A 14,439-nucleotide genomic window follows, 5' to 3' on the forward strand; every position below is an offset into this window, starting at 1 on the left:
AAAAAAAAAATCTTGAATCTCTCTTTTAAATGTTCTTCCAAAAAAAAATCTTAATTTTTCGAATTCTTTTTTCGCATTGTTAGAGACACAAATTAATAGGAAAGACATGTTTTGTCCCTTGCAGTGTACAAAGTCATAGTGGCCAAATATTAATTTAAGGTTTAGAGGGGGGTGGTCATTTTGTCTGCTAGGGACAGTGTAAGTAATCCACATAATATAAAATTTGCATTTTTTATTATTTTTTTATCAACATGACAACCAATTGCTATAATTATTATAAGATTTTTGTAATGAATTTAAAAGAAAATAAAATAATATGGAGGAGAGGTGGAGCTGTTTTTGGGTAAAGGGCCAAACAACATAGAAGACGTGTGTTGTTTGCTTTTGAAGAGGCAAATATGGTCACGACTTAGAGAGAGAGAGAGAGAGAGAGAGAGAGAGAGAGAGAGAGAGAGAGAGAGAGAGAGAGTCGTTCATGCATCTGTAAAAGTCAAAGATTGAATATTCCATCGTTGACCATTACAAAGATTAAATAATTTGGTTCCTTTATATTCTAACGACTACGATCCATTTGCATGAATCTATTCGGTCGATTTTAATAATCAACTTTAAATCTTATAGTAACCTAACTTAGGTAATCTAATAAAAAAACAAAATAGTAATATTATTCTATATCCTGCATTATCCCCAACCTTTCACTACATATATATCTAATATAATCACCCAACCCACCATATATAGAATTTTTTTTCTTAATTAAGTCTTTTTCTTTTTTACACGCGGGCTTGTTTTTTTTCGAACTTGAAATAAAAAAATGTATAATTAAAATAACTCGAAAAATCAGTATCACTAGAGTCTAGATATTCCAGTACCAACCGATTGAAACTATTTTAATATAAATACTATTATTTTTATAAGAAAATGTTATATTCCTTTGACAAAAAGAAAATGTTATATTCAATGACACTTATTTCGAATTTTGATTTAAGTTAATATTATAATTTTAATTAGTTCACATGTTGGGAATGAGCGCATAATTCAAATCACATTAGTGGTTTTCGATTCCGGGATTAGTTTGGATCTCTGTACAGAAAAACTGATTACCAAAAAAATAATAATTTTTATTAGGTGTAAAGGAGGCCTTCACGTATTATGGAGAGAGAGAGAGAGACTTATGGGGTGCTCTACCAACGGTCGACCCTTCTATGAAAACCACACATCCCAACTATGAAAATATCCCCTCGTTTTTGTTTTATTTTCTCAAGCAACAAAAGAAGAATCTTTTTAAATTCATATTCTTTTTACAAATATTCTTACGATTTTTTAATTATATATATATATATATATATATATATATATGTATGGACAGAGAGAGAGAGGGAAGATTGAATATATGAAACATTTTTATTTTATTAAGTCATTCTTGTTTGTATCAAACTTGTTCATCTCACTATATGTCGAAGCCTAATTTCAGGCATCCTTAAAGTATCATGAACATAATAAAAAATGTAATGGACCGACCGTATAAGACCACAGAAAAATGAATGGGCAAATATATAATTGGCGTTTTCACAATAATAATTTTTTTTTTAAAAAGGAATGATGAGAAGAAGATATGAACGTGAAGAGCAGAGAGCTTCGATATTATTGACATGATTTCATGGCTGCGTCAATGGTGGAGATGTAATTTGACCATTGGGGGATTGGAAGAGCCAAAAATAATAATAATATATAACAATTAATTGAAATGAAAGATTAATGGCAATGTCTCGGTTTCGATTGAGACATCTCCCCTGGTTTCAAATAATGTCACAATGTGATTGCTTAGTGTCCCGTGGCCTTTGTGATGTAACAAGTTCGGTATAAATATTTACCAAAAAAAAAAAGTTCGGTATAAATTATTACGGTTAATTAAGAAATGAGTGTCATAGAAATGGACAAGGCCATAAGGCCCATAACCAAAGCATGTATAATGATAATGATAAACACTGGATTGGGCTGAGGCCCAAAGCCCATATATGATCCTTTGAGCCCATTAACCAACTCACCCAATATATCAGATCTCAACCAGCATGAAAAACTCGACACTCCCGTTAGAGGCCGCGTCATCACCATAGACACGGGCCTTTGTCCGATCAGAACAAGAGATTTCCCGGTCTGGATTTCTTTCAGCCGTCACTTTCTCGGGAAAAGCCGTGGAAAATATCTAAATGTTCTTGATGTCGTCCGGGTGAGAAAACGACACCGTTTTCTGTGACAAAGTTGGGTAAAAAAGTTGGGTAAAGACAGACAAATGAGAACATTGATGGAGCGTTTACTGCAACGTTGAAACTTCAAACACAAACCCTAAGCCCGTTAACTTCTCTCTGGATCATAAAAAGCTTTCCTTCACAGATCTGAATAATCAGTCACCAAATATATCAAACAGATCCAATACTACTAACATATAATATTATATATATATATATATATATATATATATATAAACCCTAGCCCGTGACAATACCAGAGCCACAGGGTGTTATTTATTTATTTATTTATATACTAAGCTTTCAAGTGGAAAACGCAAACCCGGCACCGCCTGCTTCATTACAATCAAACCCACAACCACACTGGGGGCTCTCCACGAAATTATCGGCGGCGAAACTCGCCGACGCTATCCCGACGGAGAAATCGAGATCGTCGTTTTCACGGCTGACCTCCACGATGTTGACCCAGAAGAATAGTACCTTCACGCTCACCCCCTTCAGGTTCCTCACTCGGCCCGTGCTTATGACTCCGGAGATGGTGGATTGGTACTTGAGCTCGTACGACTCGATGCTGAACTCGCACGTTCCGTTGAACCTCACCTTGAACTCCCCGGTTTCACGGTTCAGGTCATAGTCCAGCACTCCTTTCGGGAGGATCCCGGCCGGCAGGTTGTACAGCTCGACAACCTCGTAGGCCGACAGCTTTCGGTCGGAGCCCGCGAGACAGGAGGAGATGACGAGCAAGAGGAAGAAAACCGAAGTGGGCTTCGCGTTTCCAGACATGGGTTGGGTGGGTACTCAGTTACTCCCTTGTTTGGTTGGTGAAGCTAAATGAAGAACCCATTGGATTTTATATGGAGAAAGTGGTAGGTCTGAGAAAATTGAGAGATTGTGATATGCGCGTCGGATGAACTTGATGAACGGCCAGGATTTCGCAGAAACCTAAGTCACGTGTTAAACGGACAGGAAAACGACGACGTATTAGGCAATCTTGAGAGAACATTTTGTGTGCATGCAATTAAAGAATCATAATCAAAGATATAAGAGCAATGGATCGGATATGAATCAGCTAACACTCCTTATCAATGCATCCAATGATTTCTTCTAGGGATTCTGCCTGCACCCTCTTGTCCCAAATATACTTTCAGATGGGTCCTTGAATTTTTCAGAGATCATGGCCACTTTCTTGTAGTCCAGAGCATTGTAGCTCCTCTCAGTGATCAGCTGTCTTATTTCGGCGAACGCTTTTTTTCACCTCGTTACCGTCCTTATCCACGAACATGAACACGGGAGTTAGGCTCTTGGTAAAAGTTTCCAGCAACTGGATATCGGCGTCAAGTCCCTTGATAGAGCCAATGCTGAATCTTTTCACTAAATCCCCGCATAATGTTCCGACAATCTTTTCAGAAATGTGAGGTAGAACATCATGCAAAACCCTTTTCAGGACCTTGGCAGGCAATATCTGCTCTGCCGTGGAAACCAAAGTTTCCAGGTATATAAGAACTTTGTCCATGTACTCATTCGATCCCACCTATCGGAGCACCGTCTGTAGTCCGATTGACATTCTCTATCAGTGCCATGAACCCATCAATCTTCTTCTTAAGCATCCCAGAGAGGGGGTATCTTCTGCAGAATCTTGGGATTTAGTCAAGGGGAAACTGTCTCCTACCTCTCTCCGCCATTCTCAAGGGAAACCCTGAAAGCCGAGCAGCTTGACAGAAGAAGAAATCGCAAGCACGTTCCAACACATCCATGTCGGCTGCAGCCTGCATTGGCTGCGTGACACCATCGACAGATGTATTTATGAGCTTCAATAGAGCCTTGTCAAGAACCTCGCCAAGAAGCCTATCCAGATACTTCTTCATGACATCATAGCAATCAGACTGACCACCGTAAGACATGAAACTCACTTTAGTCCTCAATGAAAGATCACAGGTAACAATCTGGCACGGTGGACGAGAACGGAGCTACGTAATGGAAAGCGGGTATTATGCCGAGGTTTGTAACTGGAAAGAAAGTACGATCATGTAGTATTCGTATTCTTTCTTCATCAACATCTGCTCAAACTTATCAGCAGACAGAGCTTCAGTAATCTGTTTGCGGCAATCGGACAGCAACAACTCGTGATACTTGTCCCTGTGTTTGCTTAAGACATCAAGAAGGGCATCGAAGGCATAGCCATACCTACGCAGACTCACACCTAACAAGCTCACATAATCCTTAATCAGCAGAAGATGATTAGCCGTCTGCATCCTAGACAACTGATCCTCCAAGACAGAACACATCTTAGCAACAACAGTGTCCCACAAACTCTCCACCTCCAGTTTCGATATCAAACTTCCTCCAGTTCTCAATACCCTATCCTCTACTATGAAAAACACCGCGATTTGAGCGAAAAACGCCTGATGTGACTCAAGAAATGGAGTCATAGAAGACATCTGGAAGTCAGACGTGAGCTGAAGCTTCCGATTCTCGAAATAGTACTGCTTGAATCTATCTTCAAGGCCTAGAGTCTGATGAATATGATAAGTTCTGTAGAGCGGAGTCAAATCGAAGCCTAACGAACCGCCTCCGCCATCTCCGCCATCGCGGAAACGACCCGACACGAATTCGTCTTCTTCTTTTTCTTCGTCGTCGTTCAGGGAGTAAACGCAATCGCGCAGGCTGAGCCGGGTCTGCTCCTCGGCCTGTCTTTGCTTCGCCCAGAGATCCTCCTCCCGCTGTCGAGCCGACGAAGCTTGACCAATCGCCAACTGAGGATTTCGACTCACCACAGGGATCTCGGCCAACCAATCGCCGAACTCCTTGATCACCTTCTTTTCTACGTACGATCTGATCGAGGGGATCATCCTCTTCTCCAGTATCTGCTTCAGCGTCGACGACGGCGTCTTATCCGTGAACTCTCTCTCAATCGAGTCCACGCACTTGAGCGCCATGTAGAAACTACCATACTGGAGATGCTGATTGGCTCGGGAGCAGAGATCCATGAGCCGAACACAGTGAGTCACAGCTTTGATCGCCAGATCGACGTTCTTCGACACAGTCTTCGCCTCAATGAGTGAATCAAGAGAAGACAGGAGCGGCACGGCCACGGATTGGAGCTTGGATTTGGAAGCGGAGAGATGCAGACTTGAGCGATTCGACGTCGGAGAGAAGCGAGCGGAGATCGTCGACGGCATTGATGAAATCCTGGTAGTGAGATTTACATACCTCCTCGATCTCCGACTCCTTGGATCTCGCAAAGTATCGGAGATGATGGAGAAGAGTCTCCGGCTTCTCCGCGGAGAAGACCTTCCGCACAAACGGCCCCAAATCCTCGCCGTTGCATATCGCCGACGATATCAGGAGCTCATCGACCTTCTCCGCCGAGTCTCCGCCGGCGCCAGCGGATGCGGGGTCCACTTTGCCCCGCCCTTTCGAATACTGCATTTATTATTATTATTTTTTGAATACTCGAGTCATTTTCTAACGCGCGGTCCATATAATTATAAGTATTTTACATTAATATTGTAATCAATAATTAAACAAGTAAAATTTAAATGGATATATATAACCCGAGGCTGTAGTTTATTCTTCGGTAGTCCAAATAGTACGATCATGTAATTTAGTATATGATATAACTGAAATTAAACAAAACATCTGATATTTTTATTATATGGTTCAGTTCACCCCTTTGGAAAGCAATATACGCCATTTATGTCGCAATAAAATTTTTTTTCCCAATTTTAAATTTTCAAAAAAAAATGAGTGAAAATATACCCCAAGCTTCACATTTCCTTTATGTGTTGAGCTTGTTTTGCCGTGCCATAATTTATTACATTTACTAACAAAAAAATAACAATTATTGAGAAAATCATGGGAGTAAACCGCCGGAGTAGGGCACACCGGACTGAAGGATCCAGTCATCACCGAGCAAGAAGCTCGAGACCGTGAAATTAGCGGCGTCAGTGGAATTAATCACATGATAACCGGTCCAATTGACCCGGTTTATGGTGTTTGAACCGGGTCCGGTATTGTTGTACTCGGCGTAGTACAACGTACTCAACGCGAAATCCCCGTTCCACTCCCTCCAACCGATCGGTTCAACAACCCCATCTATATACGATTGCATGTAAACTGTTCGGGAATATTCCTTCCACGGTCGGCCCAAATACGTCTTAACCTTATAAACCAAATCATCCGCCGGTCTAACGGTACAATTGTGGATCGATGTGCCGGTATTCTGGTTCGGATCGGTACGACCTTGAGCCGTGATAGCATTGAACTGGTTCTGCATCGGCCGTCTCGGATAAATGTTACAGTTCTGGAAAACCACCGCCGCGTTTCCGAATATGAAATCGACAGTTCCGTAAATATCGCATCCTCTATAGAATTGTCTAAGAGAATGCGTATAGAGAGTATCTTGGTAGGCCTCGAAGCTACAGCTGTAGAATATCGATAGATCTGCTCCGCTCCGGAGGGCCACCGCCTGGTGCTTTTCCGGCCCGGCCGTATTCCGGAAAGTTATGTTCACCGCCACAAAATTTGGCGCCACCACCGCTGTAATAAAAAAAATTCACCATTATTGATTGAATAATAACTATTAACTATCGTGCCATGCAGTCCACATGGGCCCATGAATAATATTGTTATATTCGTGAATCGTGCTATTTTAAGATCCCATAATGCAAAGGACGTGTAAGTAATTCATCATGTATTCTATTCACCCACCTATATTTTAAAAGTAGAATGATTTTTGTCCTATGGTTGAGAAAAAAAACTGTAATTGATTATTATAGTTTCGTTTTTAAAAAAAAAAGCATATATATCGTTTTAGGATAGATCACGTCACATGTGTCGGGACGTAAGATATCTGTAAGGACGTACCAAAAGTAGCGGAATTAAACGTGGTCCAGCCGTCGACGACGCTGCGGTTTCCGGTGATCACCGTCCGATTGATGCCGTCACCGACCATCATCAAGAACCGTTTGTTCTTCGCAACGGAAACGTACTCTTCGTAAATCCCCGCCGTTACGTAGATCAAGAAGTAGCCGTTTCTTCCGTCGGTGTTGTTCGGAGCCGCCGCGACGGCGTCGGAGATGGTGGAGAAGTTTCCGGATCCGTCTTGCGAAACGGTGACGATATCGCTCACCATCACCGTGCCATTGTTGTCTTCTCCGGCGAGCTTCCTCCTGCTGACGGACTCGTAGACGGCGCGTGTCCGCTCCGTCATCTTTAACGGAAGGGCTCCGTTACGGAAGACCCGGAAGGGCTTGTGGGAGGCTTCGTTCGTGTGGATCCATGAGAACCCGACCCGTTTCTTCTTCTTCGGGACCCACCCTCTGGTGAAGAGAGCGAGGGATACACTGTAGAGCTTCGTGTCGTCGACCAGAGGCAAAACGACGCCGTTCCGTACGGTCCACGTGGCGGAAGCGGAGGTGAGGCCGTCGAGACAGGTCTGCTCGTTGGTCAACGCCGCAGAAAGGAGCGTTTGGACGTCATCAGCTTTGGGGAGCGTTAGCGTTTCGCTGGTGGAGTTAACGGCCTCAAACGACGTCAAGAGATAATCGATGGTAAGACCGGCGAGGAAACGGCAGTCTTGGAGGGCGCCGACGGCAGTTTGCGAGAGGTGGGCGTTGCGTCTGAGGTACTTGTCGATGACCCGAATGAATTTCCGCGATTGCGATAGGGATTTGCGGAGAGAGAACCGACCGTAGACGTGAACGTCGCCATGCGTAGCGTTGGGGAGAATCGATTTGCAGAATGTAGGATCCGGCGTCGTTTTGCAGATGCTTGAAGAAGACGAATTAGACAGAGTATGAGAAACAACGACGAACGTTTGAAGAGACAAGAGTGTGGTAAGAAGTAGTAACAGTAGTAGTGTTGGAGATGATTCCATGTTTGGAGGTTCTTCTTTTATTTTTATTTTTTGACGATTTGGGTTGAATGGATTTATAATATATATATAGAGTGGAGTGGAGGATGATGAGATTTGCATAATCTGATCAGATCAGCTTATAAAAATAATAAAATATGGTTATTATAACTTTATAATATAAAATAGTAAGAATGGTGCAAATTTCAAAGTCCAACTTGTGTGAGAAAAAACGCGTTACTACTCGACATTAATCGTCGGATACAGCTTCGTTAACTCTCTCTCTCTCTCTCTCTCTCTCTCTCTCTACATACGTATATACGTACATGCATGCATACATGGTACGTACATTCATGCATATTGTATACAGATGTTATCATGGTTTTATTCTCCCCACGTGATTCTGAAACTAGCCGTTGTGAGTTATTGACCATTGTCTGGCGTCAACCTCACCTTATTTTATGCGTATGTATATACGTAGCTCAAACGAATAAGTATAACAAAACTGACGGATTACAATATACCTAAAACGTAAACACATATATCACGTATACATATATATATATATATATATATGAGATTAAAAAATTTAAATTCACTGTATGCTACAGAGTTTTTTTTTCCTAATAACTTTGGTATTGGACTCATGATTGCTTTGTATTTTACTGTAACATTTGTCAACGGCGGTGCCATCAAAATATAAATATAAAAAATGGCATTAGGTATTTGTTTATTATCGAAATAGTTTGATCTGAACCTTTATTCCTACCTAAACCAACTTAGATCTGGGCAGGTTTTATATTGTGATGATTAAATATTAATGCTGGGTTTTTTAAATTTAATAATTATCAATATATACATGTATGCATACATAACTTACAGATCGAAGGTTCCCACCAAACACGTTGCAAGTCTCAGTTTCTTGGATTCACATGACATTCCTGACAATTATTTCATAAAGGAATATATACATATATATATATATATATATATATTCCGTATTTATTAATATGTGTATATATATTCTATGTTCATTTTTTTAAAAACTATATAAACAATTTTTAGCATCATTTGATTTTTCATAAATAATAAATTCTCTATTGTCTTTATAAAGAAAAGAGACATGGTACTTTAAAATCGCTATGTGGTATCTAAATCGATACGTAAAAAAGGTAATTTATAATGTAATGATGTCAATGGTAAATATATTAAAACGAGTTTATTATAAACAATGAAACAATACTGTAAGTATACGTTACAGTGACTATTATGATTAGTGACGGAAATCTAAAATGTATTTGTGTGAACACATGAACCGAATCCACGTATATTTATACATTCACAACCCCACACGTTTTGTAAAAATGTATATATATATATATATATATATATATATCAGTCAACACGCAAATAATTGAGACCTCATGTGAAGGAAACCAAACAGAGACTCACTCACACCACACCATTCATCTTACGATTTTCGTGTCTTTCATTAAATATGCTAATGAATTAATTTAATTTGCATAGATTGTCGGATATATTTTAAAATGGAAACCTTGAATTTGGATTTGCCTTAATCGCTCAAAAGACAAAAACAAAAGTCCGAAAACGACAAGTCTGAGCCTTGACTTTATACGATAGATATGCGTGGATATAATTTTATCATATTATTGGTTGTACGTTCACTTATAACTCTGATAGAAAATGGGACAAACAGCTCTCCATAATGAAATGAATCTCTAAGAAATTATCTTGTATACATTACTTTTAATAACTTTTGTTTTTATGAATTTGAATAAATGCAATTTTTTGAAGATTTATTTCTTCTGCTTATATTTTTATTATAATATTAATTAAAAATCTAATGATACATTCGGTTACTTTTGTTATTACAATTATCTCAGTAGATGTGTGTATATAAGCCGCTGATAGAGAGCTTAATGGACCGGCAAATCATTTGAGGCCCAATAGTGGCAAATGGACTCTTAGGCTTTTAACCAAACTGTTACTTGGGCCTAGTTCCAATCTTTCGTTACTGCACATTCATGTCATCCTATTCCATTTTTGCCCACATTTTTTTAAAATAAATATTTTAATATAATTTTATTAAAATATTTCACGGTTTTATAATAATTTTACAAGTCTTTATTATATTAAAGATGGAAGCCATTGGGAGGATAAAAATAGATATTGTCGTTCAAATGGTAAAGATGAAGTAAATGTTCTTTACAATCTAGGTTCGAATATTTATTTGGAGAGAAGCATTCATTGGAGATTTTTGGAATATTTAATTGGAACGAAAACCCAATTAATTTACGGATTATAAAAAAAAAAAAGTTGTCTGACCCCTTCTTCTCTGTTTATCCGCAATTCCGCAATTGTGATTTGGCCCCTCAATGTTTCTAACTTTCCACCCTTATTCCCCTTTTTTTCTTTCTGATTCTTTTAATTTCGTAAGGCAATAATGAAGGATCCGATTTTATAATACAAATAACACTTTCCTTTTTTAAAACAATATAGTAATTCTCTATAATTCTAATTATTATTATTTTTGCCACTAGACTCTTCGAAAATCTGATGTTCTAGCATAAAAAAGAGACTTTTAAAATCTCCAACAGAAAACGTAAAAACTATAAAGCTTTACAAACCTATTTCTGGAATTCAGATGTAAAAAACTTTTAAAAACACACACTACAATTTCTCTATCAGACAAAAAGATATGAGAAAAAAAATAACATCCAAAATATTCACCTTTAATATTTTAAATAATTAGTATCCAATTTTTTTTTTTTAAATTCGAAAGTTTACATCTTTAACTTAACTATATCTTTCAAAAGAATGGAAAAAACCTAAGTTAATGTTCATCCCCAGATGAAAACTTGAATATGGATATTCATCGCAATAACGATAGTACGTTCAGTTTTGTTTTGTTTTTCATAAATAGCATTATATAATAACAAACAACTTTTTCGAATTATCCAAGATTAGCTGACTTAACCGGGTAAGAAAGGAAGCAAAGCTCCTTTCCAACCCGGATTCGAGTCTTCATTTGGAGAAAGACATTCACATGGACTTTTCCGGTCTTCTAAGATATGTAGTCGGTAGGGGTGGGCGATCGGTTCGGATCGGGTTATTCGGATTCGGTTATTTCGGGTTCGGGTTGTTCGGGTTTAGAATTTTCATATCCAATCGGGTATATAATCTTAATCGGTTCGGTTCGGGTTCGGTTCGGATTTTTTCGGGTTCGGTTCGGGTTTATCCAAACAAATATTCGATTACAAAAGCTTGGTAAAATGATTCCATACATTCTATCTCGTGGTAACTATCATCTTTGTTTTCGGAGGTAACTGTAAATTTGAATCCGGTTCTTTTCTTTTGTCACCAACCGATTGTCCGACCTTAACTAATCATGAATTTTGATTTTCCATCGGTTAAAAAAATAATGAGTTAAAAATTAACAAATTAACAAATGTAACAAATGATTCGCAGATACACAAATCAACCAACAAAATGATACAAAGAATGATACCCAAATATAATTCTGAATTTTGTTTTCATCTGTAACAAATGATACACATAGACACATGTCCGAGACTGAGAAACTAGAATCATTTTACCAGAAAATATACAACACAACAGACATACACAGATACACACACTGACACACACACACACACATACACCGAAACGCCGACCGAGCAAATGCCAAGAACGATGTCTAAGATCATCGAGGTAGCCCTCTGGCTTTCGGCCTCTGCAATCGGAAAATACACAGGATTTCACATTAACAATCGAGATCCGATTGTCGACAGGAGCATGAAATCGACAGAAGGAGAGAAAGAAATCACATAAGAGGGAGAAGAAGAATGAAACTCACCGTCACAGAGAGGCGACGAAATACCGAGGCGAGGCAGACCAGAGAAGGGCGACCGACGAGTCGACGACGAGAGGTGCAGAAAGAGAGGAGACCGACGATGAGAGGTGAAGAGAAAGAAGAGACCGACGGAGAAATATGTAGAGAGAGAGAGGAGGCCGCCAACGAGAGTTACAGAGAGGAGGCCGCCAACGAGAGTTGCAGAGAGAGGAGGCCGCCAACGAGAGTTGCAGAGAGAGGAGGCCGCCAACGAGAGTTGTAGACAGAGGCGAACGTCGGCGACGAAGGAGCTGACTTAGGCGACGAATAGGAGGGAGTTGAATTGAGTCGAGCTTGAGGAGATGGAGTCGAGCTCGAGGGAGGAAGAAGAGCTTGTCTTCGGTAGTGGCGGGGTGGAGTTCGAAGGGGATGAATATCGACAGACCAAAACCCTAATTTTAATTTAATTTCGGTTTATTCAAATAACCGAAACCGATCGGGTATTTACCCGAACCGAACCGATCGGTTATGGGATGACAAAAACCGATCGGTTATTTTTGAAATAACCGATCCGAACCGAAAACCGATTAATCGGGTCGGTTTTACCCGAACCCGATTAACCCGACCCGAATGCCCATGCCTAGTAGTCGGACCAAAGGTGCGATGAACTTCCGAATTAAAAAAAAATATTCGATTTACATATCATATATATGTATATAATAGGGAAATGTTTTTCTATTATTGATAATTGGAAGAATACATCATAATATATAGCAAAATACAATAGAATATTATAAGTATAATATTTGGGGTAAAGCATAATCATATCAATGATAATATTCTAATAATAATATCTTCCTATATACCCCTCAAGATGAATCATCTATGATGAATTCAATCTTGTTACATAAAAACTGAAAACTGAAATTGTGATCGTATTAAGCGAATCATCTTCCATGTGGTGATTTAGTTCAGACTTGAGTCAGTGTTGCTTAACAACGTTTGAAGAGTTTGAGAGTTGCATTCTCAGAGGCTGATATAGCACGAAAGTGCGAGGCGTATGCGTGAATTGGATTGCACGACAATGAAGTCGGCAGTGCAAAAAACTGCAGTGTATATAGCGGTTAGGCCGGAGAAAAAAATGGGCGCAAAAGCGCGACACATAATGCGTGATAGTGTAGCAGCGGAGCAAGATAGAAAAAAAAGGGATGTAAATACGTGGATCAGCGATCAGAGTTTTCCAATCGAAAAGGACTAAATATCATGTGTAAAGATCTCACAACATTAGGGTTGACATCGATAAACGAACGTTGTCTGGAAAAAAAATAGCACATCGGCTAGAGTTGACAGTGATGAACACTGTCGTCGAAAAGAAAATTAGAAAAAAAAAGAGCAAAGTGAATAGAAGACGATATTCAAGATGATAATACTATTGGATTTAGTATATATCATCATTTTCATCATCGATTTGGGATTCAACCACCATTGTTGATGAAAAAAAAATCTAAAACGAAAACCGAAGTTCTGATACCATAATAGAGAAATGTTTTTCTATTATTGATAATTGAAAAAATATATTATAATATATAACAAAATACAATAGAATATTCTAGGTATAATATTTTGGATAAATCATAATCATATCAATGATAATATTTTAATAATAATAATAGTATATATGTGTGTTTTCCAATCGGATTTCTATAAACATTTTTTTTTGTCGTCAAATGACCTCGTTGCCAAGCGCCGAATCTTATCCGAACATATATGCATGCATGCATGCAGAGCAGCCATGACTGAAATATATAAATATATCTCTAAACTCTTATAGTTATTACGAATGGGTTCGTTTTATGTGTATCTGCGGCCCTTCAAGGAATCCCGAAACGTACGGACAGAGGGAGGCTATTTATATAATATTACAAAACAGCCCCTCCATGTTTGAATGTTCGCATATTTCTCCGACATAACACATTCGTTCTGAGATCGCCCGGCCACACTTCTCCATTCCGTCCTTTCACTCTCAGCCCCATTTCTCTTCTTTACTTTCTGTCAGCAACCCCCATATCTCTCTTTTTTTTTAAAAAAAAAATTTCCTTTTCCCATTTCATTGGATTTATCATTATGTGACATTGCAATTGAATGGGGTCCATCTCTCATCTAAATAAAATCTTGTACAGTCTTAAATGCACTCAATCTTTGTAACACCGCTTCACGGGCCATTTATATAATTGTGGTCATCATCACAAGATTTTACGGAATAATCTCGAAATCCAATTTTCTAAATAATTTCCTAATAGCTCTTGTCTTGTCGTTTATTTTGGATTTTACAAGATGGACCTCTTTACAAGAAAAAATAAAACACTATAAGTTTTATTATATATAGCTAATAGACTAACTCTCTCTATATATATTATCGTGAGCTACAATATGTAGGGATATTAATAATTCGGATTTTCTCGAAAATCGGAATATATATATAT

At 38.7% G+C, this 14,439-nt stretch overlaps 2 protein-coding genes and 1 pseudogene across 2 annotated transcripts; all 3 read right to left on the reverse strand.

Moving 5' to 3' along the window:
- Window positions 1-1,911: 1,911 nt before the first annotated feature.
- Window positions 1,912-3,156, reverse strand: LOC104801279. Its single transcript, XM_010524496.2, has one exon. The coding sequence runs from the start codon at window positions 3,030-3,032 to the stop codon at window positions 2,553-2,555; it is 480 nt and encodes a 159-aa protein (XP_010522798.1). The 5' UTR covers window positions 3,033-3,156; the 3' UTR covers window positions 1,912-2,552.
- Window positions 3,157-3,309: 153 nt separating this feature from the next.
- LOC104801280 lies at window positions 3,310-5,767 on the reverse strand (annotated as a pseudogene).
- Window positions 5,768-5,927: 160 nt separating this feature from the next.
- Window positions 5,928-8,206, reverse strand: LOC104801281 (probable pectinesterase/pectinesterase inhibitor 7). Its single transcript, XM_010524498.1, has 2 exons — window positions 7,116-8,206; window positions 5,928-6,788 (listed from the first exon to the last, which is right to left on the reverse strand). The coding sequence occupies exons 1-2, from the start codon at window positions 8,125-8,127 to the stop codon at window positions 6,103-6,105; spliced, it is 1,698 nt and encodes a 565-aa protein (XP_010522800.1). The 5' UTR covers window positions 8,128-8,206; the 3' UTR covers window positions 5,928-6,102.
- Window positions 8,207-14,439: the final 6,233 nt, after the last annotated feature.

Source organism: Tarenaya hassleriana, unplaced genomic scaffold (genome assembly GCF_000463585.1).
Source record: "Tarenaya hassleriana unplaced genomic scaffold, ASM46358v1 Cleome7, whole genome shotgun sequence".
In the NCBI taxonomy this organism is placed as follows: Eukaryota; Viridiplantae; Streptophyta; class Magnoliopsida; order Brassicales; family Cleomaceae; genus Tarenaya; species Tarenaya hassleriana.